At 62.8% G+C, this 24,420-nt stretch overlaps 1 protein-coding gene and 1 long non-coding RNA gene across 3 annotated transcripts; one reads left to right on the top strand and one right to left on the bottom strand.

Annotated features, from left to right (window-relative positions):
- Positions 1-1,312: 1,312 nt before the first annotated feature.
- Positions 1,313-3,182, bottom strand: LOC129150581 (uncharacterized). Of its 2 annotated transcripts, none has more exons than XR_008557293.1 (3): positions 3,089-3,182; positions 1,760-1,921; positions 1,313-1,661 (listed from the first exon to the last, which is right to left on the bottom strand). It is a non-coding gene; the product is annotated as an uncharacterized LOC129150581 (long non-coding RNA). The 2 variants fall into 2 exon arrangements; XR_008557294.1 differs by having other exon boundaries at positions 1,313-1,658.
- A 16,308-nt stretch (positions 3,183-19,490) lies between these two features.
- CDSN (corneodesmosin) lies at positions 19,491-23,393 on the top strand. Its single transcript, XM_054722438.1, has 2 exons — positions 19,491-19,610; positions 21,147-23,393. Exons 1-2 carry the CDS (start codon positions 19,514-19,516, stop codon positions 22,751-22,753), a joined length of 1,704 nt encoding a protein of 567 aa, XP_054578413.1. The 5' UTR covers positions 19,491-19,513; the 3' UTR covers positions 22,754-23,393.
- Positions 23,394-24,420: the final 1,027 nt, after the last annotated feature.

The following is a 24,420-nucleotide window of genomic DNA, read 5'->3' as shown; positions in this document are numbered from 1 at the left end:
CCATCCTTCCCAGGGTCAGGGAGAAACTGAAAGCTGGAATTCATAACCATTCCCTTCCTCAAGTCCTTACAGGCTCTGCAGTATACCCAGACAGCCACCCATAAGCTTGTTCGAGATGCACTGCCAGTGCCCACCGCGGACCCTGTACATCCCTTCCAGCCCGGGGACTCGGTGTGGGTAAAGAAGTTCACTGCCCAAGGACTCACCCCAACCTGAAAGGGATGCTACACTGTTATCCTGAGCATGCCCACGGCTGTTGAAGTGGATGGCACCCAGATCTGGCTACACCACTCCCAGCTCCTGCACCAGGAAACGGCCTGGATCCTGGCAACCAGCGGCCTCACCCGTGAGATCCCTAGCCTGGGCTCCACGCAGGCCAGGAGGAGACTCGACACCTGCAGGAGGGGAACTGGACTTCAGTGAGGACAGTACTGATGGGGACTGTGGTACAAGGGGCCTTGGTAACTGTAAGAACATTTTTGCTAGGCAGTGAGAAAGTCCAGGGCTAAGTAAGGCTAGATGTGCTAGGGGACAGGAGAGCAGGAACAGAACAGAGAATGCCCTTAAAGGAAGTAAGATGAGTCCATGATTTGACTCATGCACCTAAAACCAGTGGGGAATGAAGTATGGTAGCAACCATACTTAGGTAAAAACTGCTGTTTGGATTTTAACCCTGCTATTCTGGCTTCTGCACGCACTTGCTTGCTTGGACAATAGGGTAGTTACCTCAGCTTCCAGACTGAGACCTGGAGACACAGAGGTAATTTTCCTGTGCCTGTGGACCAGGACGACAGGAGATTGATTCCACTGACTCAGTGGCTCCAGGAGTAGAAACTGTAGATAACCTTTAGAGATTACTGACTCCGCTTGGTTCTGCTTCTGTAAAAACCTGCTTTCCCAAGATAGGGCCACATTCCAATGTCCAGCAGGATGTGGCTCGGAGCGGCCCTGCGGGCTGTTCCCAGACTTTAGAATTTAGATTTAGAACAAAGGAACATTTTTGTGGTTTGGACCTTTAAAAGGACTGCCTACACCTGGGACAGGGCGGTCGTGTGGACTCCACCTGCGTGTGGTGCTCTCGCGGCCGTCCTGGCCAGTTCAATAAATCCTTGCCTGCTTTTTAATCAATCAGCAGCCTCCGGTGGTCTTATTTTTGATTCCAGGGTTTGACCCCACAACAATCCCGCCGAGCCAGTTTGCTTATGGGGTAACTCCCACCCAAACCTGTAAGTGACCAGTTTAAAAAACAGCCTTAGATTTAGAGAATAATTTTGGAACAGATAATTTAATGTGCCCCAAAGTATTCATTCATTCATTCATTCATTCATTCACTCAGTCAGTCATTATCTTATAGCCGTACTATGTCCATCAATGCTGGCTGCCCTGGGAGAGTATCCTATATAATAAAAGCCTAATATGCATATTGTCCCCTCAACCAGGAGTTTGACCAGGAGTTTGACTGCTCGCTATCATGCGCGCTGACCACCAGGGGGCAGCGCAGAACATGGCGGGCGTTGGCGACAAGGCACTGGCAGCGGGCAGCAGTGAAGTGCTGCCAGCCCCAATGGGCTTCTGGGTGAGCGGGCGGGCCGCAGCTGCCGACTTCAGGGGCCGATTTGGCTCACGGTGGGTTCTCGCAGGAGCCTGTCTGCTGAGGCCTGCTGGGAGAGAGAGTGCTGCCCACCTGGCTTCCGTGTGGCACCCTGGGTGGCCCAGAGGCCCACGCTGCGCCCGGTCCACGGCGTCTGGCCGCACTTACCACATCTCCACGTGGGGACTCGGGTGCCGTGACTCAGGCGGAGGGGAGCTCATGGGGGCCCGGGGGTCAGCTGGGACCTGCCCTTCCACACCAGACCTCCTGCTTCGCTCTCCGGCCAGGCCCAGGGACCGCACCTGTGCAGGAATTCCGCGCACGGGGCCTCTAGTAAAGAATAAAAGTGTATAGTCTCCAGTCTCAGGAAGCTTCACATTAAACTGGGGCACCAGGCTTACATGCAAAGTTACATCGTCACGGACAGGAGGGATGCATGTAGCTATATAACTCCTCGAGGAAACACAAAAGTACATAATAGCCTCGGCAGTCAGCGCCCTGAGTTCCAATGACACTCCAGGGGAGGGAGCTGAACAGTCAGGGCAGGCTTCCCGGGGGAGGAGGCTTCGGAAGGGCAGGCTGCGTGCGTGCCTGGGCCTCCAGGGCAACGCTCTCAGGGGCTGGTCCTGGCTGCCAGGCCGCCTTCCTCTCCCCAGCCAATGGGATTTCTCCATCCACCCCTGCCTGCACCCTCCCAGCCACCACTTGGGGTGAAGTTGTGCCTGGCCTCCTCCCTCGGCCTTTGGGGAGCAGAGACTATCTGCACACTCCTCTGCCACCTGCACCATTTGGGGGCCTCCTGGCTCCAGTGTGCTGTCCCCTCTGCGGCTGCTGGGGCTTTGCCAGGTGCAGGGAGTGCTGGGAGCACCTGGAAATGAGTCTCCCCTGGCCCACTCCCCCCCAGACCTAATGGCCGACAGACAGGGGCTACCTACACCCCAGTGCTCTGAGCCCAGGCTGCCTCCATGAAATTTGACTTGGCCTCTTTTCCTTCCAGGTCCATGTCCTTGAGACAGGCCAGCCAGCCAGGACAAGCGGAGCGGGGAAACCGACGCAGACCATTTATGAAAACTGCAAGCAGTTTACAGCCATCAAAAATTAAAAAATCCTGTCTTCCCTGACCAAGCACACTTAAGAGTAAATGGTTTATTCTTCTCCCCAATCAGAGGGTAAACAGCTTAAATCACTCTACTCAGGGAGACAGATAGCAGAAATCCAATTAGCGCTATTTATGCCGCCCTCACCCCAGTGCAGGCCAAGTTCAGGGAATAAATGTCATTTTGTCGAATCCTCCCCTAAGACCCCTCTAACACCAGCCTTTAGACCCTCATGGAGGGACCTGGGCTGCCTTTGCCAGGAGCACTTCCCCTCCCCCAGCGTGCATCTCCTAAACTCTAAGGGTCCCCAAGAGATTTGCAACCAGGGGAGCAATGGGCGGTGGCAGCGGGCCGGGCTCACCCCTGAGCCTGCCGCCGAGGCCCCTCTGCTTCCACTTACCAGCGAGAAGCAGCCCAGCCTGGGCTCCTGCTGCCTCTCCGGCCCCAGGCCCTTCCCGGTCCCACTGTCCCAGCTTCAGGAACGTCCTCTCACCGTCTCCTTCCTGCAGGAAGCCAGAGTCCACTCACCGCCAGCTGGCCTTGCCAGGCCCTCTGGGCAGGTTCCAGCCCAGTAACATCCCCGCTCCCTCCCCCTTCTCCCCGCCCTCATCACTTTTTAAATTTTATTATTATTGTTTTGCTAATCCTCAAGGATATCTTTTTCATAGATTTTTAGAGAGACTGGAAGGGAGAGGGAGAGACACAGAGAGAAACATTGATGTAAGAGAGACACATCGATTGGTTGCCTCCTGCACGTGCCCCACCAGGTGGGCAATCAAGCCTGCAACCAAGGCACATGCCCTTGACCGGAATCGAACCCAGGCCCCTTCAGTCCTTGGGCCGGTGCTCCATCCACTGAGCCAAACCGGCTAGGGCCCTCCTCACTCTTCATTAGTCCCTTTCACTTGAATATTTGTCCCAGGAGCTGCTTCTGGTGAATCAACCTAAGCACAGAGTACGCTGGCTGCGGGCCATCACAGCTGCTGTTCGCTGTGCCTTGCTGCATGGTCACTGTTGTCAGACGCCCTACAGATTAAGCTTCCACTTAATTTGCACAATAACTCCATCGTTTTCACTATTTTGGAGAAGAGAAACAGGCCATGGCGAGGTACTGTCATGTGAGGCCACACAGGGGACAAATGGCAAAACTGGGATCTGAACTCAGATCTGTCCTAGGTTAATGTGTCTGGTTTTAACTACTACATGTTCCCATCTCTTCATTCATCTGTGTACCCCTGACACAAAATACAGTGCCTCGCCCTGGCCGCTTTGGCTCAGTGGATAGATCTTCGGCCTGCAGACCAAAGGGTCCCGGGTTTGATTCTGGTCAAGGGCATGTACGTACCTCAGCTGTAGGCTTCTCCTGGGCCTGGGCCCTGGTTGGGGCACATGTAGGAGGCAACCAATCGATGTGTTTCTCTCACATCAATATTTGTCTCTCCCTCTCTCTTCCACTCTCTAAAAATCAATGGAAAAACATCCTCGGGTGAGGATTAAAAAAACACACCAAACAGTGCCTGGGCCTCCAAGGACCCCTAATACATTGTATTAGTCAGCTTTCCAGAGAAACAGAACCCATGTATATATATATAAAAGGCTAATATGCTAAGTGTCCTTCCCACTGTCTGCGCACTGACCACCAGGGGGCAGACGCTCAATGCAGGAGCTGCTGAGCTGCAGTGACTTGGCAGGCGGTTCTCAGGTGATGCACCCTGAAACCAGAGAGGAGGGAGCCGGATTCCATTCCTCCCAGGGCCGCGAGATTCCACCTTCGGCCGTAGGTTATGTTGTTGCTGGGCATGTCGGCCCGAATCTGGTTACTGCACACTGTGTTTGCGTTCCACACCCTGTACGCAGCAGCTTTGCAGAGTGCCCTCTCGCACTCCGGGACCCCTCGGGATGTTGGGAGAGCTGGTTTCAGCCTGATCCCCGCAGGCCAAGCCGAGGGATTCCACCTGCGGGAGGGACCCCACTCACTCCACAGCTGCCTTTCGAGCCACGGAGCCACCCAGGTGCGGCCGGCCTGGGAGGGACCGAGGAGGGTTGGCTCCAGGGCATGTCTGGCCCTTCTCCCCCAGTCCTGCCCGCTGGCCACCTTCTAATTAACTTCCTTTCAATGTGCATGAATTCATGCACCGGGCCACTCGTAGCATATAACAACGGAGACTCATCGTAGGAACTGGCTGGAGACTGGAGCCACGATCTGATCTGCCCTGGGCAAGCTGCACACCAGCACGGCCAGCGCCCTGACGAGTGGAGTGGAGCTGGGGAGTGGGTGGTGTAGGACCGTCGCAGAGGGAGGAGAGGCCAGGGTGCCCGAGGCAGGGTAGGTGGGGCTGGGCGTCCCAGCTACAGGGGGACCTCCTGTTCTCCCGGCCCCTCAGAGATGGGACAACGCCCACCCAAGTCGTCCAGGGCGACTCTTCTGAGCCCAGTCCCCAACTCGGATGCTAATCTCTCCTGCCAACTGCCGACGCGGAAGCAGCGTCTGAGCCGCTCTCTGGTGTCCCCCAGCCCAGCCCAGCGCACAGGGGCTGGCGGTGCTCATTGGTGAGGAGGTGAGGCTGGGCGGCAGGGAGAGAAGGAATGGTCAGCGTGAAGGGGTCACAATCTGGAGAAGAGAAGCTGTGGTGGGACAGGTGGGGGGAGAGGGGGAGGCACGGTGCTGGGCGCGTGCAGGGGGGGGGGGCGGGCGAGGGCTCGGGGTACTGCGGGGAGCGAGATGAAGGGCGTGGGCGCAGGAAACGACTTTTTCTCTGTTTGCTTGGTGCCCGGCTGTCAGTGCCCCAGGCTGGCGGCTGGCCGCGCTCATTTCTGGTGCCACCGGGCCCCAGCGCCGCCACACCGTCCCCGCAGGCTCCTGGGGAGAAGGCCCAGCTGCTCCCTTCTCTGACGGCTCATGTGCCAGCGTCCAGGCCTGGTGCGGCCCCTCGAAGAGGAGTGTGTGCATCTCTGCCCCAGGCGCCTCGGGGCCGCAGCCCCCTGCCGGGTCTCCCAGGACCGCCCGAGGCCCCAGCCCGGCACGGACCCCCCTGACAGGCAGCTGCGCAGGGCCCACCGAGGCCCAGGCCTAGGGAGTGAGCAGCAGAGTGTCCCCCTGGGGACCTCAGGGGATCCCAGCCTCATCCCCCTGCCCTCCTCCCTGTCCATCCTGCGAGAGCCCTGGGAGTGGTCGCCCCTCTGCCTGGGCCTCTGTCCCGTGTCCAAGGCCGGGTCCGGGGCAGTCTGGGTCTTGGCTACCCACTGTCTAGCCCCGGTAAGCCAAGTCGGGGCACATCCAGTCTCTGCTCAGGGTCAGGGTCAGTGTCGGGGTCAGGGTCCAGGTCAAGGTCAGGGTCGGGGTCGGGGTTGAGGTCAGGGTCAGGGTTGGGGTCAGGGTCGGGGTCAAGGTCAGGGTCGGGGTTGGCATTGGGGTCTGGGTCAGGTGGGAAGGCAGGCTCTGATCTGGAGGAAAGGACGCAGGAGCAGCAAGGCAAGGATGTAGGTGAGGAAGGTGGAGAGACAGTGGGAGGAAGGAAGTGAGGAGGAGGTGACAGTGATTGGAAAGCCATGCAGGGGGGTCGATGAAGGAGAGGCGAGACCAGTGGAGAGAGGCGGAGGCAGAGGGAGCGGGGCACACCCCTGGGTCCCTTCTCCCTGGGGAGGGCCTGGTGGAGTTCGGAACAGGGAGGGGCTACTCCGCCTGCCCGCAGGGGATGGCTCCGCCCAGGGGTGGCGGATTTGAAAGGGCTGCTTGGTGGGATGGGCACCAGGCGCCCTCGGCCCCAGGCACACCCCGGGCCTCCCAGAAGGAGGGAGATCTCAGAGCTTCGATCAGCCGCGTGCCGGGTCCTAGGGGGCCCTGTCTTACTGACCACAGTCATTGTTATGGTTTTTCCTTTTTCTTTATATGTTTATTTAATCCTCACCAAGGATATATTTTTATTGATTTTAGAGAGGAAGGGAGAGAGAGAGAGAGTGAAACATCCATCGGCTGCTTCCCATTCATGCCCCAATCAGGGATCAGACCCACAGCCTGGGTGTGTTATCTGACCGGGAATCGAACCCGAAACCTTTTGGGTTATGGACGACACTCAGCCAACGTGGCTAGGGCATTGTAATTATTATAATGAAGTTTTTATATGAGGACAGCATTAGCATCTCAGTCTTCTTTAAAAATATTTTATTTTGTGGATTTTAGGAGAGGAGCCCTGGCTGGTTTGGCTCGGTGGCTGGAGGGCCGGCCTGCCGACTGACGGGTCCCAGGTTCGACTCCAGTCAAGGGCACATGCCCGGGGCGCGGGCGTGCAGGCGGCAGCCAATCAATGATTCTCTCTGGCCATTGATGTTTCTCTCTCTCTCTCCCTCTCCCTTTCTCTTTGACATAATAAAAAAATTTAAACAAGAAGCTTGCATTTAAAAGAAAACAGGAAGAGGGGAAGGGAGAGGGATGGAGAGTTAGAAACATCACTTGTTGCCCCCCACACACACTGGGGACAGAGCCCGCACCCGGCAAGCGCCCCGACTGGGAATGGAACCAGAACCTTTTGGTTCATGGGCTACACTTAACCAGCGAGCGCCACGGGCTGGGCCGTTGTCCCTGTGTTGTCTCTGTTTTAATTAGCCCTCCTCCTACTGATGAGCGGAGGGCCAAGTAAGTCTTTATTCCTGGGCGGGGCCAACCTGGCCTCTGGGATTTATCTTGGCTTTTTGAGCCAGACGGGTGAGCGCCCCGAAGGCCCCGAGAAGACGTTAGGGTCCCCTTTCTGCCCCCGAGGCGGAGGGGCACTCCCGGCGGCGGCGGCCCGAGCCAGGAGCGGTGAGGGGCGGCCTCGGGGGCGGCGTTGCGGCCTCGCAGGGTGCGGCCCGGTGCTCAGGGGCCGCAGACCGCCCCGGGCCGCCCCGCCGGGAGTCCTGCCAGCGCCCCCTTGCGGCCAGGAAGCCCGGAGCCCCAGGCTGACCGCCGGCCCTCCCGCCGCATCGGGACGGAAAGGAACCCAAATTCCCGAGGAGAGAAGGGGCGACCCGGGGCCCAGGAAGGAGTCAGGGTGCTTGCTCCTTCCCTGCATTTCCACCGGTCATGTTGGTCCCCGCGCCCCCTTCTTGGACAGGGAGCGGCCCCGGGCCTCACTCTCTCGCCGCCGGCACAGCGCCCGCTGCCGGACGGGGCGGCCCGCGGGGACGGGCTGCGCTCACCGCACACGCCGGGTCAGACGGCCTGACGGCTGGCTCCGGACCAGGCTCCCCGGCCACAGGGTGGGCGCGTGGAGGAGGATGGATGGGGAGGACGAGGTCACTGGCGAGTGTGGTCCCACGCACAGGCCCCAGGCTGGCACCACGCGCTGTTTCTCACTGGAGGGCGCCGTGGGCCGCGTGGGAGGGTGAGCGCGGACCCCGCAGTTCTCCGTCCGCTGCGGCGCCCGCCCCGACGGACGTGCGGCCAGAGGCGGGCCGGCGGGAGAGCGCTGGGCGGAGGGTCCCGGAAACCATCGTGGGGCTGACTCAGCTGGAGCGGGCACGGCCTCTGCCCCCGGGCGGCGCGGCCCGGCTGCTGTCCAGGCCCCTCCGTGCGCCCTGGCGGCCACGCGCCACGCAGGTACCGAGCGGCCGGGGCGACGGCGACGCCCGGAGGCAGTCTCAGCCCCCCGCCCCCAGGAGCGCTGTCCAGGGAGGAAACACGGACTAATGAGGCTCCGGAGGCGGGAGGGGAGGGAAGGGGGTGCCAAGGGCACGTTTCACTCACCTGCCCGGGGTGCCCTGACCCAGCTCCCCCCGCCTTCAGCCCGGGCGGCACCGGCTCAGGCACTTGGTGACTAACGCACCCCGTGTTCCTCCTCGCAGCTCCCCCCCCCCCCCCCCCCCCCTCCCCCCCCCACACACAGCCCGCCCTGGGCGGCTCCGCTGTGACCTGGGCCGGACTGGGGCTCTCACTCCGGCCTGAACCCGCCCGCCCAGGCGGTCCCCAGCGCCAGGCTCCACCACCAGAGGGCGCCCGGCTCCCGCGGGCACTCGGGCCTCCTACCTCACCTGCCGCCCCGGGGCCGACACCCTCTAGGGGGAGGTGACCAGACGTCCCGATTTTTAACCATTTGTCCCGCGTCCCGCGGCGTTTTAAAAAAGTCCCGATTTTTGGAAAGAATGCACGACAAGCTAGGGAATGGCGGGAGAACAGGAAGGGAATATACGGTTTTCGGAGGCCATGTGGCTATTTAGCCAGGATATGAGTTTTATATTATTTTTGTTAATTTTATAATGTTAAACTTTAATAATAACAAATAATTGTTGAGAACTGCTTATCGAGAACTGCTCATCAAAGTTCGCATTGTCGATCAGTTGTTAGAATTCGACCACCATTGTTTGGACTTAATGAACAATGGCATTTTTGGGGATTGGCAACGACGAAAACATTTTGTAACTGTCTCTCAGACGATACACATCGTACTGCGTGCTAGTAAGCTAGTTAAACAAGTGATGTCATTACAAATCAGCTATTCAGATAATTTAGGTAAGGAATTTATTTATTTATTTCATAAATACATAAATTTTCTTGAATTTAGCAGACAGTACTCGTATTATTTACATTTTATAGTGGCGGCAAAAAGTCTAGCGCCGGCCTTGAAAGTGACACTTACGACTTACGTAACGGCAAATTTTAAACAACGACAGCAAGCTACTAAAAAATATTCACTCAAATGAGAAATATGCCAAAGAATAAAGTAATACTATACATAATTTTTTATTTATTTTATTTGTGAATTGTACTTATGTTGAAATTTAAAAAATACATATTACAATACTATTTTTGCGTTCTATGAAAATTTTTGTTGCTCCATATAGACCAAATTTTTAATCAAGAACCCCCCCCGTCCCCCCCCCCCCCCCCCCGTCAATGGTGTCCTGCTTTACCAATGTTAAAATCTGGTCACCTTACTCTAGGGGGAGGGAGGCAGACGCCCAGGGACGCGGCTGCGGGGCCTCAGGAAATGGGGCGCAGGTGGCAGGTGCTCCCGCTCTGGGTCCAGGCCTCCTCCGCTGACCACGCTGCGCCCAGAGCCAGGTCCAACAGGGGAGGCCACGCCACGCTCAGCTCCTGGCCGGGACGGGGGGCGCAGGATGGGTGCTCCGGGTGCCAAGTCCACATCCACGGAGAGGAGAGATCCGCGAAGAGGATGGAGACACTGCTGGCCCCGAGAGGAATCCCTGGGATCAGGGTGGGTCCAGAACCCTCAACTGGTGCCAGACGGCAAACCAAGGCTCCTACCCCTGCCAGGAGGGCAATGCCCGCACTCGGTACACTGTCCTGGGGGGAGGGCAGTGCCTACACTCGGTACACTGTCCTGGGGGGAGGGCAGTGCCCACAGTCCGTACACTGTCCTGGGGGGAGGGCAGTGCCTACACTCCGTACACTGTCCTGGGGGGAGGGCAGTGCCCACACTCCGTACACTGTCCTGGGGGGAGGGCAGTGCCCACACTCCGTACACTGTCCTGGGGGAGGGCAGTGCCTACACTCTGTACACTGTCCTGGGGGGAGGGCAGTGCTCACACTCCGTACACTGTCCTGGGGGGAGGGCAGTGCCCACACTCCGTACACTGTCCTGGGGGGAGGGCAGTGCTCACACTCCGTACACTGTACTGGGGGGAGGGCAGTGCCCACACTCCGTACACTGTCCTGGGGGAGGGCAGTGCTCACAGTCCGTACACTGTCCTGGGGGGAGGGCAGTGCCCACACTCCATACACTGTCCTGGGGGGAGGGCAGTGCTCACACTCCGTACACTGTCCTCGGGGGAGGGCAGTGCTCACACTCCGTACACTGTCCTCGGGGGAGGGCAGTGCTCACACTCCGTACACTGTCCTGGGGGGAGGGCAGTGCTCACACTCCGTACACTGTCCTGGGGGGAGGGCAGTGCCCACACTCCGTACACTGTCCTGGGGGAGGGCAGTGCTCACACTCCGTACACTGTCCTGGGGGGAGGGCAGTGCCCACACTCCGTACACTGTCCTGGGGGAGGGCAGTGCTCACACTCTATACACTGTCCTGGGGGGAGGGCAGTGCCTACACTCTGTACACTGTCCTGGGGGAGGGCAGTGCTCACACTCCGTACACTGTCCTGGGGGGAGGGCAGTGCTCACACTCCGTACACTGTCCTGGGGGGAGGGCAGTGCTCACACTCTGTACACTGTCCTGGGGGGAGGGCAGTGCCCACACTCCGTACACTGTCCTGGGGGAGGGCAGTGCTCACAGTCCGTACACTGTCCTGGGGGGAGGGCAGTGCTCACAATCCGTACACTGTACTGGGGGGAGGGCAGTGCCCACACTCCGTACACTGTCCTGGGGGAGGGCAGTGCTCACACTCTGTACACTGTCCTGGGGGGAGGGCAGTGCCCACACTCCATACACTGTCCTGGGGGGAGGGCAGTGCTCACACTCCGTACACTGTCCTCGGGGGAGGGCAGTGCTCACACTCCGTACACTGTCCTCGGGGGAGGGCAGTGCTCACACTCCGTACACTGTCCTGGGGGGAGGGCAGTGCTCACACTCCGTACACTGTACTGGGGGGAGGGCAGTGCCCACACTCCGTACACTGTCCTGGGGGAGGGCAGTGCTCACAGTCCGTACACTGTCCTGGGGGGAGGGCAGTGCTCACAGTCCGTACACTGTCCTGGGGGGAGGGCAGTGCCCACACTCCATACACTGTCCTGGGGGGAGGGCAGTGCCCACACTCCGTACACTGTCCTGGGGGGAGGGCAGTGCCCACACTCCGTACACTGTCCTTGGGGGAGGGCAGTGCCCACACTCCGTACACTGTCCTTGGGGGAGGGCAGTGCTCACACTCCATACACTGTCCTGGGGGGAGGGCAGTGCCCACACTCCGTACACTGTCCTGGGGGGAGGGCAGTGCCCACACTCCATACACTGTCCTGGGGGGAGGGCAGTGCCCACACTCCGTACACTGTCCTGGGGGGAGGGCAGTGCCCACACTCCGTACACTGTCCTGGGGGGAGGGCAGTGCCCACACTCCATACACTGTCCTGGGGGGAGGGCAGTGCCCACACTCCGTACACTGTCCTGGGGGGAGGGCAGTGCTCACAGTTCATACACTGTCCTGGGGGGAGGGCAGTTCTCACACTCTGTACACTGTCCTGGGGGGAGGGCAGTGCCCACACTCCGTACACTGTCCTGGGGGGAGGGCAGTGCCCACACTCTGTACACTGTCCTGGGGGAGGGCATTGCCCACATTCTTGTACACTGTTCTGGGGGGAGGGCAGTGCCCACACTCTGTACACTGTCGTGGGGCGAGGGCAGTGCTCACAGTCCGTACACTGTTCTGGCTCCAAGAGCTGGGCACACGGTCTGGCGGCATGACCTGCGTGTCCTGGCCCGGGTGTAGGTGCTGACAAAATGGTCAGAGACAGTCGCCGCTGTGAGGGGCCCTCCGTGAAGAACTCAGACAGGACAGAAGGAGAGAGGATGGGCCCAGGAGGTGCCCTCAATGAAGCTCCGAGGTGCTCTCCACTTACTGCCCTTTCTGTGCTGTGTCCTCTCTGCGCTCTGTCCTCCCTGCGCTCTGTCCTCCCTGCGCTCTGTCCTCCCTGTGCTCTGTCCTCCCTGCGCTCTGTCCTCTCTGCGCTCTGTCCTCCCTGCGCTCTGTCCTCTCTGCGCTCTGTCCTCTCTGTGCTCTGTCCACCCTGCGCTCTGTCCTCTCTGCGCTCCGTCCTCCCTGCGCTCTGTCCTCCCTGCGCTCTGTCCTCCCTGCGCTCTGTCCTCCCTGCGCTCTGTCCTCCCTGCGCTCTGTCCTCTCTGCGCTCCGTCCTCCCTGCGCTCTGTCCACCCTGCGCTCTGTCCTCCCTGCGCTCCGTCCTCCCTGCGCTCTGTCCTCTCTGCGCTCTGTCCTCCCTGCGCTCTGTCCTCCCTGCGCTCTGTCCACCCTGCGCTCTGTCCTCCCTGCGCTCTGTCCACCCTGCGCTCTGTCCTCCCTGCGCTCTGTCCTCCCTGCGCTCTGTCCTCTCTGCGCTCTGTCCTCTCTGCGCTCCGTCCTCCCTGTGCTCTGTCCTCTCTGCGCTCTGTCCTCCCTGCGCTCTGTCCTCCCTGCGCTCTGTCCTCTCTGCGCTCCGTCCTCCCTGCGCTCCGTCCTCCCTGCGCTCCGTCCTCCCTGCGCTCTGTCCTCTCTGTGCTCCGTCCTCCCTGCGCTCTGTCCTCCCTGCGCTCTGTCCTCTCTGCGTTCTGTCCTCTCTGAGGTCTGTCCTCTCTGTGCTCTGTCCTCTCTGCGCTCTGTCCACCCTGCGCTCCGTCCTCTCTGCGCTCTGTCCTCTCTGCGCTCTGTCCTCTCTGAGGTCTGTCCTCTCTGCGCTCTGTCCTCTCTGAGCTCTGTCCTCTCTGCGCTCTGTCCTCTCTTAGGTCTGTCCTCTCTGAGCTCTGTCCTCTCTGCGCTCTGTCCTCTCTGCGCTCTGTCCTCTCTGCGCTCTGTCCTCCCTGCGCTCCGTCCTCCCTGCGCTCTGTCCTCTCTGCGCTCTCTCCTCTCTGAGGTCTGTCCTCTCTGCGCTCTGTCCTCTCTGCGCTCTGTCCTCTCTTAGGTCTGTCTTCTCTGCGCTCTGTCCAGCCTGCAGCACAGTCCGATGTCGCCCTGGCGTCCCTCTCACCCTTTCCTGCTCAGCCCTCACTATTGAGCACAGAGCGGCCCTAAGTCTGGGTGACGAATGTCAATAAAGAGCATTACAGGCCGCAGTGGGAAGAGTGACTAAGCGGTGAGCATGCTGGGCGAGGGCTCCCTGGCGCATGGGCCACGGGCGGGTAGAGGAAAATATTATTGTCACTCTGAGAGCTAATCACAGCCTCACAAGACAAGAGGGCTGGTGGCCACATGATGCGTGACTGAGAGCAAGGACGCGTTGGGCTGGGAGGTGCTCCCCTCAGCTGACTCCCGGAGTGAGGCGTGCAGGAAGCGGGCGGGGGACTGGGAGGTGGTGGGCAGAGCCCCACCTCCGGATTCTCCCTCTTCCAGACTCAAAGCTCTAAGATGCCCGCTAGGACCCCAGGCCTCACTCCCAGGTCCCAGCTGCAGTGCCCAGGCCCATGCAGGGTGCCCGCGGTGCTGTGAGAGGGTGGGGAAGGGGCGCAGGGACAGCACAGCGAGGCGGCGCGGGCCATGTCCCAGGGCAGCCCTGGAGGAGGGTGATGGCGGGGCTGCGTGGAGGAGGAGGAGGGTAGCGCTGAGCAGAGACCACACCGGAGCCGTGGTTCTCAGCTCCCACGCGTTATGCTGAGTGGGATTCCTACCCCACCACCCCGGATCTCTGAACTGGAGCCACGCTCTGCCCTCCCTCTCCCGGGCCGGGCCAGCGGCCTCTCGGGGACGGGGACGGAGCGCAGTGGGGGACGAGAGGCTCAGGGAGGTCACCCAGGAGCGGAGGCGGCAGGGGGCCGGAGCGCGGGGTGGCTCTGGGTCAGGGCCGGGCCAGAGCCTGCTGCCCACCGGCCAGTGCCAGCTCACCCACGGCAGGCTCTGCCCGAGGAGGAGGGGGAGGGCGGCCTGGACATGTCACCAAGTGCCTCCGTGGCTAAGTGTGGGAGTCGCGTGGACGGCCACGGGCTTTGCCCATGACTGTGGACCCTGCAGTCCCGGCCAATGGCTTTGGTCCCGTTCTGAGGACCGGTGGGGGTGACAGCGAAGTCTGCTTGTGAAGAGAGGGCAGAGGGGTCAGGCCAGGAGGACAGGGACCCCGCCCGTGTCCTCTACATGGGAAAGCACTGGGCCGGCAGAGGGAGCGCCCCGCGTGGGTGAACTCAGCCACCGCGCACGCCTGGTCTTCAGAGCCACCGCACAGACCAGCAGGACACCCGCCTGTGCTCCGGTGGGAGGGGCCAGGTGCAGAGGGACCCTCCCCACCGGCCAGGCCTGGACCAGGCCGCTCCGTGGAGGGGACAGTGGGAGCGGGAGAGGGAGCCCCCAGCGGGTGTGACGTGTGAGGGAGAAGCCGAAGAGGGAAGGCGCTGGGCCGGTGCGGAGCAGGGCGGGGCGGCCCTCGGTCCGGGCCTCTCCGCTTCTCCCCATTACACAGTAGCTCCTCTTCCCGCCTTTCCTCCTCCTGTCCCTTTCCTCCGGCGGCCAGAGACCGAGGGCTGCCCAGGGCTGCGTGCCTGGCCTGCTTTCAGCCTGGACAGCGCTGAGGAGAGGCTCGGCGGGGACAGTACCTGGGGCTTCTCACTTCTTAACTTCCCCGGTGTCGCCACGCGGGGACCTGCGCGTTCCCACAGGCCTGAGGGCCCCGAAGCCGGCCTGCCCAGGACGTGCTCGTGGTGTGGGCCTGGCGGGCCCTGCCGGGCCGGGAGCGCAGCGGCGGGGGTTTGAGTTATTTCCCAGCTCTTCTGCTGGGTGCCAGCTGGCATGGGCAGATAATTTACACTCCGTGTCCTCGTCTAGGAAAAGCGGGAAGAAACGCATTTACCCTGCAGGGCTGTGGTGAGGGTCAAGCCCAGAGCACCTCAGGCCCCGGGAAGACACCCGGCCCGCAGCCGCTTGGGCCCGGCCCTCCCCTGCTCCGAGCCCTCGGAGCCCTTGCCCCTCCGCCTGCCCTGTGGTCACAGGCCACCTGCCCTCCCAGCCACCCACTGCTCCTCCGCCTCACTCCCAGCTCAAACCAGCGCTCCTTCTAAATGCGCCTTCAGCCCGCGGGCTCCCTGCCCGCTCTTCACTCCTCCAGGCCGAGTCCAGCCGCCTCCAGGAGCCCGTGCCTGCCCCCCTTCTCCTCCCCTGTGCCTCCAGGAGCCCGTGCCTGCCCCCCTTCTCCTCCCCTGTGCCTCCAGGAGCCCGTGCCTGCCCCCCTTCTCCTCCCCTGTGCCTCCAGGAGCCCGGTGCCTGCCCCCCTTCTCCTCCCCTGTGCCTCCAGGAGCCCGGTGCCTGCTCCTTCTCCTCCCCTGTGCCTCCAGGAGCCCGGTGCCTGCTCCTTCTCCTCCCCTGTGCCTCCAGGAGCCCGTGCCTGCCCCCCTTCTCCTCCCCTGTGCCTCCAGGAGCCCGGTGCCTGCCCCCCTTCTCCTCCCCTGTGCCTCCAGGAGCCCGTGCCTGCCCCCCTTCTCCTCCCCTGTGCCTCCAGGAGCCCGGTGCCTGCTCCTTCTCCTCCCCTGTGCCTCCAGGAGCCCGGTGCCTGCTCCTTCTCCTCCCCTGTGCCTCCAGGAGCCCGGTGCCTGCTCCTTCTCCTCCCCTGTGCCTCCAGGAGCCCGGTGCCTGCCCCCCTTCTCCTCCCCTGTGCCTCCAGGAGCCCGGTGCCTGCTCCTTCTCCTCCCCTGTGCCTCCAGGAGCCCGGTGCCTGCCCCCCTTCTCCTCCCCTGTGCCTCCAGGAGCCGGTGCCTGCCCCCCTTCTCCTCCCCTGTGCCTCCAGGAGCCTGTGCCTGCCCCCCTTCTCCTCCCCTGTGCCTCCAGGAGCCCGTGCCTGCCCCCCTTCTCCTCCCCTGTGCCTCCAGGAGCCGGTGCCTGCCCCTTCTCCTCCCCTGTGCCTCCAGGAGCCCGGTGCCTGCTCCTTCTCCTCCCCTGTGCCTCCAGGAGCCCGGTGCCTGCCCCCCGTCTCCTCCCCTGTGCCTCCAGGAGCCCGGTGCCTGCTCCCTTCTCCTCCCCTGTGCCTCCAGGAGCCCGGTGCCTGCCCCTTCTCCTCCCCTGTGCCTCCAGGAGCCGGTGCCTGCCCCCCTTCTCCTCCCCTGTGCCTCCAGGAGCCTGTGCCTGCCCCCCTTCTCCTCCCCTGTGCGACCAGCTGGGCGGCTTCGTTGCTACCTCCAAAGCAGGCCCCAGCGTGGCTGATAGATCCTCCCTTCCCTCAGCTGATGGACAGAGTATGAGGTAAACTCCACCTGCAGCCGGACATTCCTGAACACCTTATATGGACTGTACATTGAACCACCAATCAGCACCTGCCATATACCCTAAGCCCCCAATTCCTAAATCCCTAGGCCCCTAACCATGTGCCTTACATGAAACCACCAATCAGCGTGTGCTGAGTGCCCTAAGCCCCGTCCCCTCTTTTCCTCCCCTTAAAAGGCACTCTCACCCCGGCGCTCTCTCCCTTTTCCCCCTCTGGAAGGCCTGTGTCCTGGTATCCCATGGTCTCCGGCCCTCTGTTTCATCTTTCAGTGGCCAGTGCTGGTGCTGAGCACAGGGGGGTGGGGGTGGGGGGCCGAGGGAATGTGGGTGACGAGGGGCTGGAGTGATGAGACCTACTTTCTACTTAAATCTGAGCAGGCTCGGGGACCTGTCACGGGAACGAGCAAACTGGCTCTCAGCTAACTGGGGAGCGGCCAGGAGGGGCCTGGCCCAGGGCCTACGCGGTGTCCCTCCCTGCCCTCCTGCCCATGAGCTTCAGATCTCTGCTGCCTGAGCTGAGAGGGGCTGGTGGTGAGCGCCAGGGGCAGCGAGCGCGCCGCCGGGAGGAGGCGGGCGGCCGGGGAGCAGAGCGGAGCCGTGGGAGAGGAATGTGGCCGCACACCGTGTGTGGGCAGCCGGAGACCTGGCGAGAGGCCCACAGAGACTGCCTCCTGCAGCGGGCGCTGCGCCAGGTCTGACACCGGGAGGACTGGGAGGGAGAAACCCAGACAGACGTTGACGCCTGTTTGTGCTAGGAAGGAACACCTGGCGGGGCCCACGTTCCTCCTCACCCGGGCCCACGTTCCTCCTCACCCAAACCCCCAGGCTCCCAGCGCCCTCCTCCCGCCTGGAGACCAGGGCCCGAGAGGCCCAGAGGGAGCAGTGGGGCCAGGAGGGCACTGGGCGGCTGCCCAGGAGGCGCGATGCCCGCGTGCAGTGTGGGGGTGGGGCCGAGGGGACGGCTGCAGAGCCTGGCTGAGGGTGAGCTCCTGTGGGGGACGCAGGCAGGACGCTGCGGCTCCATGGCGGAACGCCTGCCCCTCTGCTCCGTGAGGTATTTCTGAGCACTTCCCATGGATGCCCACTGAAACCTGCACGCAGGCACCGGCTGAAATGCCCCCATCTGACAGGTGGGGACATTGCGGGTCAGAAAGGTTTGTGCAAGGCCCACAGCTGGGAGGTGAGCTGGGCCTGGGACCAGGCCCCGCCCCTTATCAACTTTCTCCAGGGCAGGCTGCCCCCTGACCTCGGCCTGGGGAGGCTGCCCCCTGACCTCCGGCCTGGAGAGACTGCCCCCTGACCTCCGGCCTGGGGAGACTGCTCACTGACCTCCGGCCTGGGGAGGCTGCCCCCTGACCTCCGGCCTGGGGAGGCTGCCCCCTGACCTCCGGCCTGGGGAGGCTGCCCCCTGACCTCCGGCCTGGGGAGACTGCTCACTGACCTCCGGCCTGGGGAGACTGCTCACTGACCTCCGGCCTGGGGAAGCTGCCCCCTGACCTCCGGCCTGGGGAGGCTGCCCCCTGACCTCTGGCCTGGGGAGGCTGCCCCCTGACCTCAGGCCTGGGGAGACTGCTCACTGACCTCTGGCCTGGGGAAGCTGCCCCCTGACCTCCGGCCTGGGGAAGCTGCCCCCTGACCTCCGGCCTGGGGAAGCTGCCCCCTGACCTCCGGCCTGGGGAGACTGCCCCCTGACCTCCGGCCTGGGGAAGCTGCCCCCTGACCTCCGGCCTGGGGAGGCTGCCCCCTGACCTCCGGCCTGGGGAGACTGCTCACTGACCTCCGGCCTGGGGAGGCTGCCCCCTGACCTCTGGCCTGGAGAGATTGCCCCTTGACCTCCGGCCTGGGGAGGCGGCCTGCCGACCTCTGGCCAGGCCCCTGTGGAAGCCACTAGCAGCCTGTGGCTATTTACAGCCTAATTAATGGAAATTAGGTACAAATAAAAATTCCGGTCCTCTGGTTGGGAACACTGGCCCTGTCCCTAGTGCTGCCGCCACGGGGGCTGGAGCTCTTACCGGAGACTGGGAACCTCGCCAGCATGGGGGGGGCAGGGGGGCCGGGTCTGGGTGAGGGGAGCAGGGCGCAGCCGAGAGCAGGGGGCGGCCTCCCAGGCGCCTCCCCCGATACCGAGGCTCTCAGCTCTCGCAACACCAGGAGCAATTAAGTGGCTGGGGTGGGGCCAGCGCCCGAGGGCGGGCTGCGGGAGGCGCCGTCCTCCCGGCTCCTGCGGCCCGCACCTTCCTGTTTGTCACCACGGAGCAGAGCTGCTGATGGGCAGCAGGGCGCCGCCTGCCCAATTAGCCTTCCTGGGCTCTGGCTCACCGAGGCAGGTGTCACGGGCGGGAGGGGCTGCGCGTGGCCTGTGACTGACCAGGGCCCAGCCAGCAGGGTCCCACCCAGGCCTTCCCCAGGATGAGGCCCTGCACCCAGCACCCCTCATGCTGCCCTGAGGCCCCCGAGGGAGAGGCCCAGGAGCCGGCTTCGAAGGCAGATTCCCCTCCCGACCCGAAAGGCATGCTCGCTGCTAAGTGTGTGGCAGGCAGGCACCTGGGCTGTGACCAAGGGCTCAAGGTGGGGTGCAGACCCTTACATCGAGAGGAAGTGGGGGACCCCAGGGGCTGAGGTGGAAACCTGGTTAGTCAGGCAATGGGGCCGGGGTGGAGCAGGGGCCTGGGCACAGAGGGGGAGCTGAAATGCCCATGGCTGTCTGCAAGGTGGGGCTGGGGGCCGGGCAGGCACCCTGGGAAGGAGAGTAGCCACCCGAGTGGGCGGCCACTGCGGGGGGAGCGCCGGTTCCAGGTTAGGCAACCGGTGGCCACGGCACCCGCGCTGCGCACTGGCGGCTGAGTAGGCAGATCCCAGCTGATTGCTTCAGCTCCTGCCACACCAACGCCCCCTGGGCACTGCCCTCCCTGCCCTCCCTCCCCACAGTGACTCCTGCCCAGAGAATGTCCGGCCCTGCATAAAGGCCAGGCGGCCCCAGCGCCCGCACTCAGAGGCCATGAAGTCCAGCATGGGCTCCTCGCGGGCACCCCGGACGGGGCGTGTGGGAGGGCGAGGGGCGATGGCCCTGCTGCTGGCTGGCCTCCTCCTGCCAGGTAGGAGCGGGAGGGGGGCCTGGGCGGGAGGGGTGGGAGAGGAGGGTGCAGACACCAGGTGAGGGAAGGCCGGGGGACACTGTGCCTGGAGCCGGGGGGACACTGTGCCTGGAGCCGGGGGAGCCCAGCCAAGGGGACGCTGGGCCTGGGCGGCTCTTCGCTGTCTCCCAGGCATGTTACTTAAACTGTCTGAGCCTCCGTTTCTGAGACTGTAAAATGTGGTACTGATAACACCCAGCTTCAGTCTGTTTGGTGCTTTGGGAATTCTAGAGGGTTCTGTGGAAGTTGTTTGTTGTTTGAGTCTAGAAGGTGAAGACTGGCTATGTAATAGGCCCAGCGCCCACAGAGAGCCCTGGCACTCAGCCTCCGGGAGGCCGCGGGAGGCTCGGGAGGGGCGGAAACGGGCCCAAGCACAGACAGGAAGGAAAGAGGAGGCACCCCCAGGCAGCACTCGTGGCACCTCTTGTGCCTGTGGGAGGGCAGGCGCGGGGCGAGCAGAGGGCACCGAGGGTCTCTGTGTGAGGGAGTGGCCGGCACAGGTGTGGCAGGTGGGGCTGGGGAGCGGGCAGCTGTGTGTCTGCAAGCCCCTTCCACAGCCACACCCACACCCACTCTGCTCACAGCCCCCCAGAGGGCTGCCCGGCCTCTGGCCTCCCAATGTACTGCGAAGCCCGGTGAGATCTGGCGGCTTGCAGTGCGGGGCTATCCTTGCCGCTGGGACTGGGAGGGGGTGCGGGGAGGGGGGCAGGTGGGCCCTGGAGGAAGAGGTCATGCTGCATCTGGAGGGAGACAGGCAGGAGCGGCCTGGGGAGGAGGGCTCACGGAGGCCGGGCAGGGCGCGCGCCATCCAGTGTCCCTGGCTGGGCCGGGAGAGCCGGGGCTCAGGGTGCGGTGTCCCGTCGGGCTGTACCAGCAGGTTCTGAAGCAACAGCAGGGCCCCCACATCCCGGCCCCCACCCAGCTTTCCCGCATGGGCAGTGCTAGTTGGGAGCAGAATCCCCACCCGCCCCCAAGCCCCTCTCCGGAGAGAGGGGCTGAGCAGTCAGGGTCCTCTGGGCCCTGCCTCTAGGCAGCCCTGGCCGCTGGCGCTCTCTCTTCCCAGTGTCTTTTGCTGTCTATCCTTCATCCCCAGGTTCTCTATCGCCCTATTGTTTCCTCGGTGTCTCTCCTCCCAGCTGGTCCCTGGGGATCTATGCCCACCTCTCGCTGTGTCCACCTGCTGCCTCCCTGGGCCGGTCCTGCAGGCCATCGGTCCTGCTCCCTCTCCGGAGTCTTTCTCCCAGGCCCCACTTTGCATCTCCCGCCTTCTCTGGCAGGCATCTGGCCCACCCCCTCCCGGAACCACAGACCTGCCCTATCCCGCCGGCTCCCTTTCCTTTAGATCACAGCCTCTTCCTTTCTTTTCTGCCCCAAACTCTCCGGCCTCTCGGCCCCTCGCAGGAGAGATCCAAGTGGCAGGTGATGGAGACGGGTCTGAAAGGTGAGGGAGGAAGCCAAGGCTTTCGGGCCCCTGCTAACCGTGATTTTCCTCCCCAGGGACCTTGGCTAAGAGCATCGGGACCTTCTCAGACCCCTGTAAGGACCCCACGCGTATCACCTCCCCCAACGACCCCTGCCTCATTGGGAAGGGGGGCTCCAGCAGCTCTGTTCCCAGTGCCGGTGGCTCTGGTGGTGGCTCCAGTGTCTCCAGTGTCTCCAGTGGTTCCAGTAGCCCCAGTGGCTCCAGTGGCTTCAGTGGTGGTTCCAGCAGTGGCTTCAGTGGTAGTTCTAGTGGATCCAGTGGCTTCAGTGGCTCCAGTGGCTCCAGTGGCTCCAGCGGCTCCAGTGGCTCCAGTGGTTCCAGTGGCTCCAGCGGCTCCAGTGGCTCCAGTGGTTCCAGTGGCTCCAGCGGCTCCAGCAGCCCCAGTGGCCCCAGTGGATCCAATGTGGCCCAGGGTGGTCCCTCGGGGTCTTTGCTGTTTAAGCCAGGGACAGGCTATTCCCAGAGCAGCTACACCTCTGGGTCTGGCTCCAGTCTGCACGGTGCCTCCAGCTCCTCCCAGTCGGGGTCTGGCCCAGCTGCACCAGGCAGTGGTGGCTCCGCCCACTTCGTGATAAGCTCCTCCCAGTCTGGAGGAGGCTCCAGCTCTTCTGTCTCCCAAACTTCCTGGACGTCCAGCAGTGGTGGCCAAAGGGTCAACTCTAACTTACGCCCCTGTAGCTCGGACATCCCCGACTCTCCCTGCAGCGGGGGGCCCGTCGTCTCCCACTCCGGCTCCTACATCTCCAGCTCCCACTCTGTGTCCGGGGGTCAAAGGCCAGTGGTGGTGGTGGTGGAGCAGCACGGCTCTGGTGGCCCCGGAGTGGCTCCCGGTGCCCCCTGTAGCAATGGCGGCTTCCCAGGCAAGCCCTGCCCCCCCATCACCTCTGTGGACAAGTCCTACGGCGGCTACGAGGTGGTGGGCGGCTCCTCTAACAGCTACCTGGCCCCGGGCATGACCTACAGCGGGGGCAAAATCTACCCGGTGGGGTACTTCACCAAAGAGAACCCTGTCAGAGGCTCCCCCGGGGTGCCCTCCTTTGCAGCGGGGCCCCCCATCTCTGAAGGCAAGTACTTCTCCAGCAATCCCATCATCCCCAGCCACAGCTCCAGTGCCAGCATCTACCCGTCGGGAGCCTCCTCGGTCGTCGTGTTCCAGCCAGTGGGCTCTGGCGGCGTCCAGCCCTGTGCGGCGGGCTCCTCGGGCTCGAGGGGGCCCTGCTCCCTCTCGGGTTCTGGGGTCCACAGTGTTTCCGGCGGCTCGGGGTCGCAATCGCACCCCTGCGGCAGTGTCTCCCAGGGGCCCTGCTCCCCGCCGGGCACGGGCTCGCTCAGCCACAGCTCTGGCTCCCAATCCAGCGGCAAAATCGTCCTCCAGCCCTGTGGCAGCACGTCCAGCTCAGCTGGTCACCCCTGCGCTCCTGCCTCCTCCTCGACTCTGACCGGGGGCCCCAATGGCTCCCCCCAGCCCGACCCCTCAGCTGGTGCCCAGCCCTGCGGCAGCTCCAAGAAGACACCTTGCCGCTCCCTCCGGGACATCCTGGCCCAAGTGCAGCCCCTGGGGCCCCAGCTAGCTGACCCTGAAGCCTTCCAGCACCAGGGACAGTTTCATGCCAGTCCATAAGTCACTTCTGCTACATGCATGTGCAGCACACACGCGCACACATACACACACGTGCACGCGCACACACACACGTGCACGCGCGCACGGAGACGCGGGGGCCCAGGCATGGGGTCAGCTGTGTCCCCCTTGCTCCCAGAGCTGCTCTGCACGTGGCAGCCTAGCCTCCTGCAGCCACTCCCTGAACCTTCCTTCGCGCGGCTTTGAGATGCGACAGTCCGCTGGCTGACCCTGGCCGGTCCCTGCCCACGAGATTGCAGCCTGGAAAGCCCTGAAATGTCCCAGAGTAACTCTAATGCTTGGATAAGGCACCCTCCCCCCTGTCCATTTGACCAATAAAACACAGCCTAATCCATTACCATTGTCACTGACCTCTTCTGGTCATCTGGTCAACCACCGGCATGCGCCCACGGTTTCACCCCTCCAGCCCCTCCCACTTTCCTGTGGAGCTCACCACAGCCTCTGTGGTTGCCACGCTCCTGCCTCTCAGGGTCTCCGTCGCAGTCTCCCTTCCTGGCTGCTACGTCCCCCGTGGTCAGATGTGTCCCTGCATGAGGGAGATAGAGGGCATCCTGGGGACCCCCCGAGCCCGGCGGGCTCCCTGCTCTCCAGATCCTGGACAGATGTCTCAATAAACGGTGTGAACTAGAGGCTGGTGTTTTGCCTTCCTGGAGTCCTGGGTCCTCTTAGGACCAGGGTGGTGGTCTCCTGGGCCCCCAGAGGCCCGTTACCCAGCTGTCCAGCATTGCTCTGATCTGACGCTCCTGCCACAGGGGAGGAGCACGGTGACTATCGGTGGCACTGACAGCAGAGGTTGCATCGTCGCCCATATTCCCGTCCCACATCTCTCCATGACCTTTGCTCCAGAAAGTCCATTCCATCCTCATCCCCACTCAACTGGGTCCTCCCCATTCTGTCTCCCCACCCAAGCTCCTTCTCCTCTACCATTAGTTTCCTTGTCACCTAGACACCACGCCCTCAGGGAGCCCAGGCAGGGACTTCCTGGGTTTCTGGGACATCAGTGGAACCTTGGGAAGGCTGGGACAAACACACACCAGATTCCTGGCAACTGAGCAGGAACCCAGGTGGAGGGAGTAAAGAGAGTGAGGAGGAGAGCATGACAGGCATGCAGCAAGCATGGTCCCTCCCACGCCCGCACAGCAGTGTCCCAGCCAGTGGAGAACAGAGCCTCAGTGTCCCTAGACTCCACATTCCTGCTGCCTCTGCTGCGGGAGATGAGAGAACACAGCACCACAGTGGAGAAGGGAGGGGGAGGGGAGTGAGGGCTGTGGAATAGAGCTCCATAGAGGAGGGGGAGGGGGAGGGGAGTGAGGGCTGTGGAATAGAGCTCCATAGAGAAGAGGGAGGGGGAGGGGAGTGAGGGCTGTGGAATAGAGCTCCATAGAGGAGAGGGAGGGGGAGGGGGAGGGGGGTGAGGGCTGTGGAATAGAGCTCCATAGAGGAGAGGAAGGGGGAGGGGGAGGGGGTGAGGGCTGTGGAATAGAGCTCCATAGAGGAGAGGGAGGGGGAGGGGAGTGAGGGCTGTGGAATAGAGCTCCATAGAGGAGAGGGAGGGGGAGGGGGAGAGGGGTGAGGGCTGTGGAATAGAGCTCCATAGAGGAGAGGGAGGGGGAGGGGGAGAGGGGTGAGGGCTGTGGAATAGAGCTCCA

The sequence above is a fragment of the Eptesicus fuscus genome, chromosome 10 (genome assembly GCF_027574615.1).
Source record: "Eptesicus fuscus isolate TK198812 chromosome 10, DD_ASM_mEF_20220401, whole genome shotgun sequence".
Lineage (NCBI taxonomy): Eukaryota > Metazoa > Chordata > Mammalia > Chiroptera > Vespertilionidae > Eptesicus > Eptesicus fuscus.
This window is presented reverse-complemented; position numbering and strand designations above follow the sequence as displayed.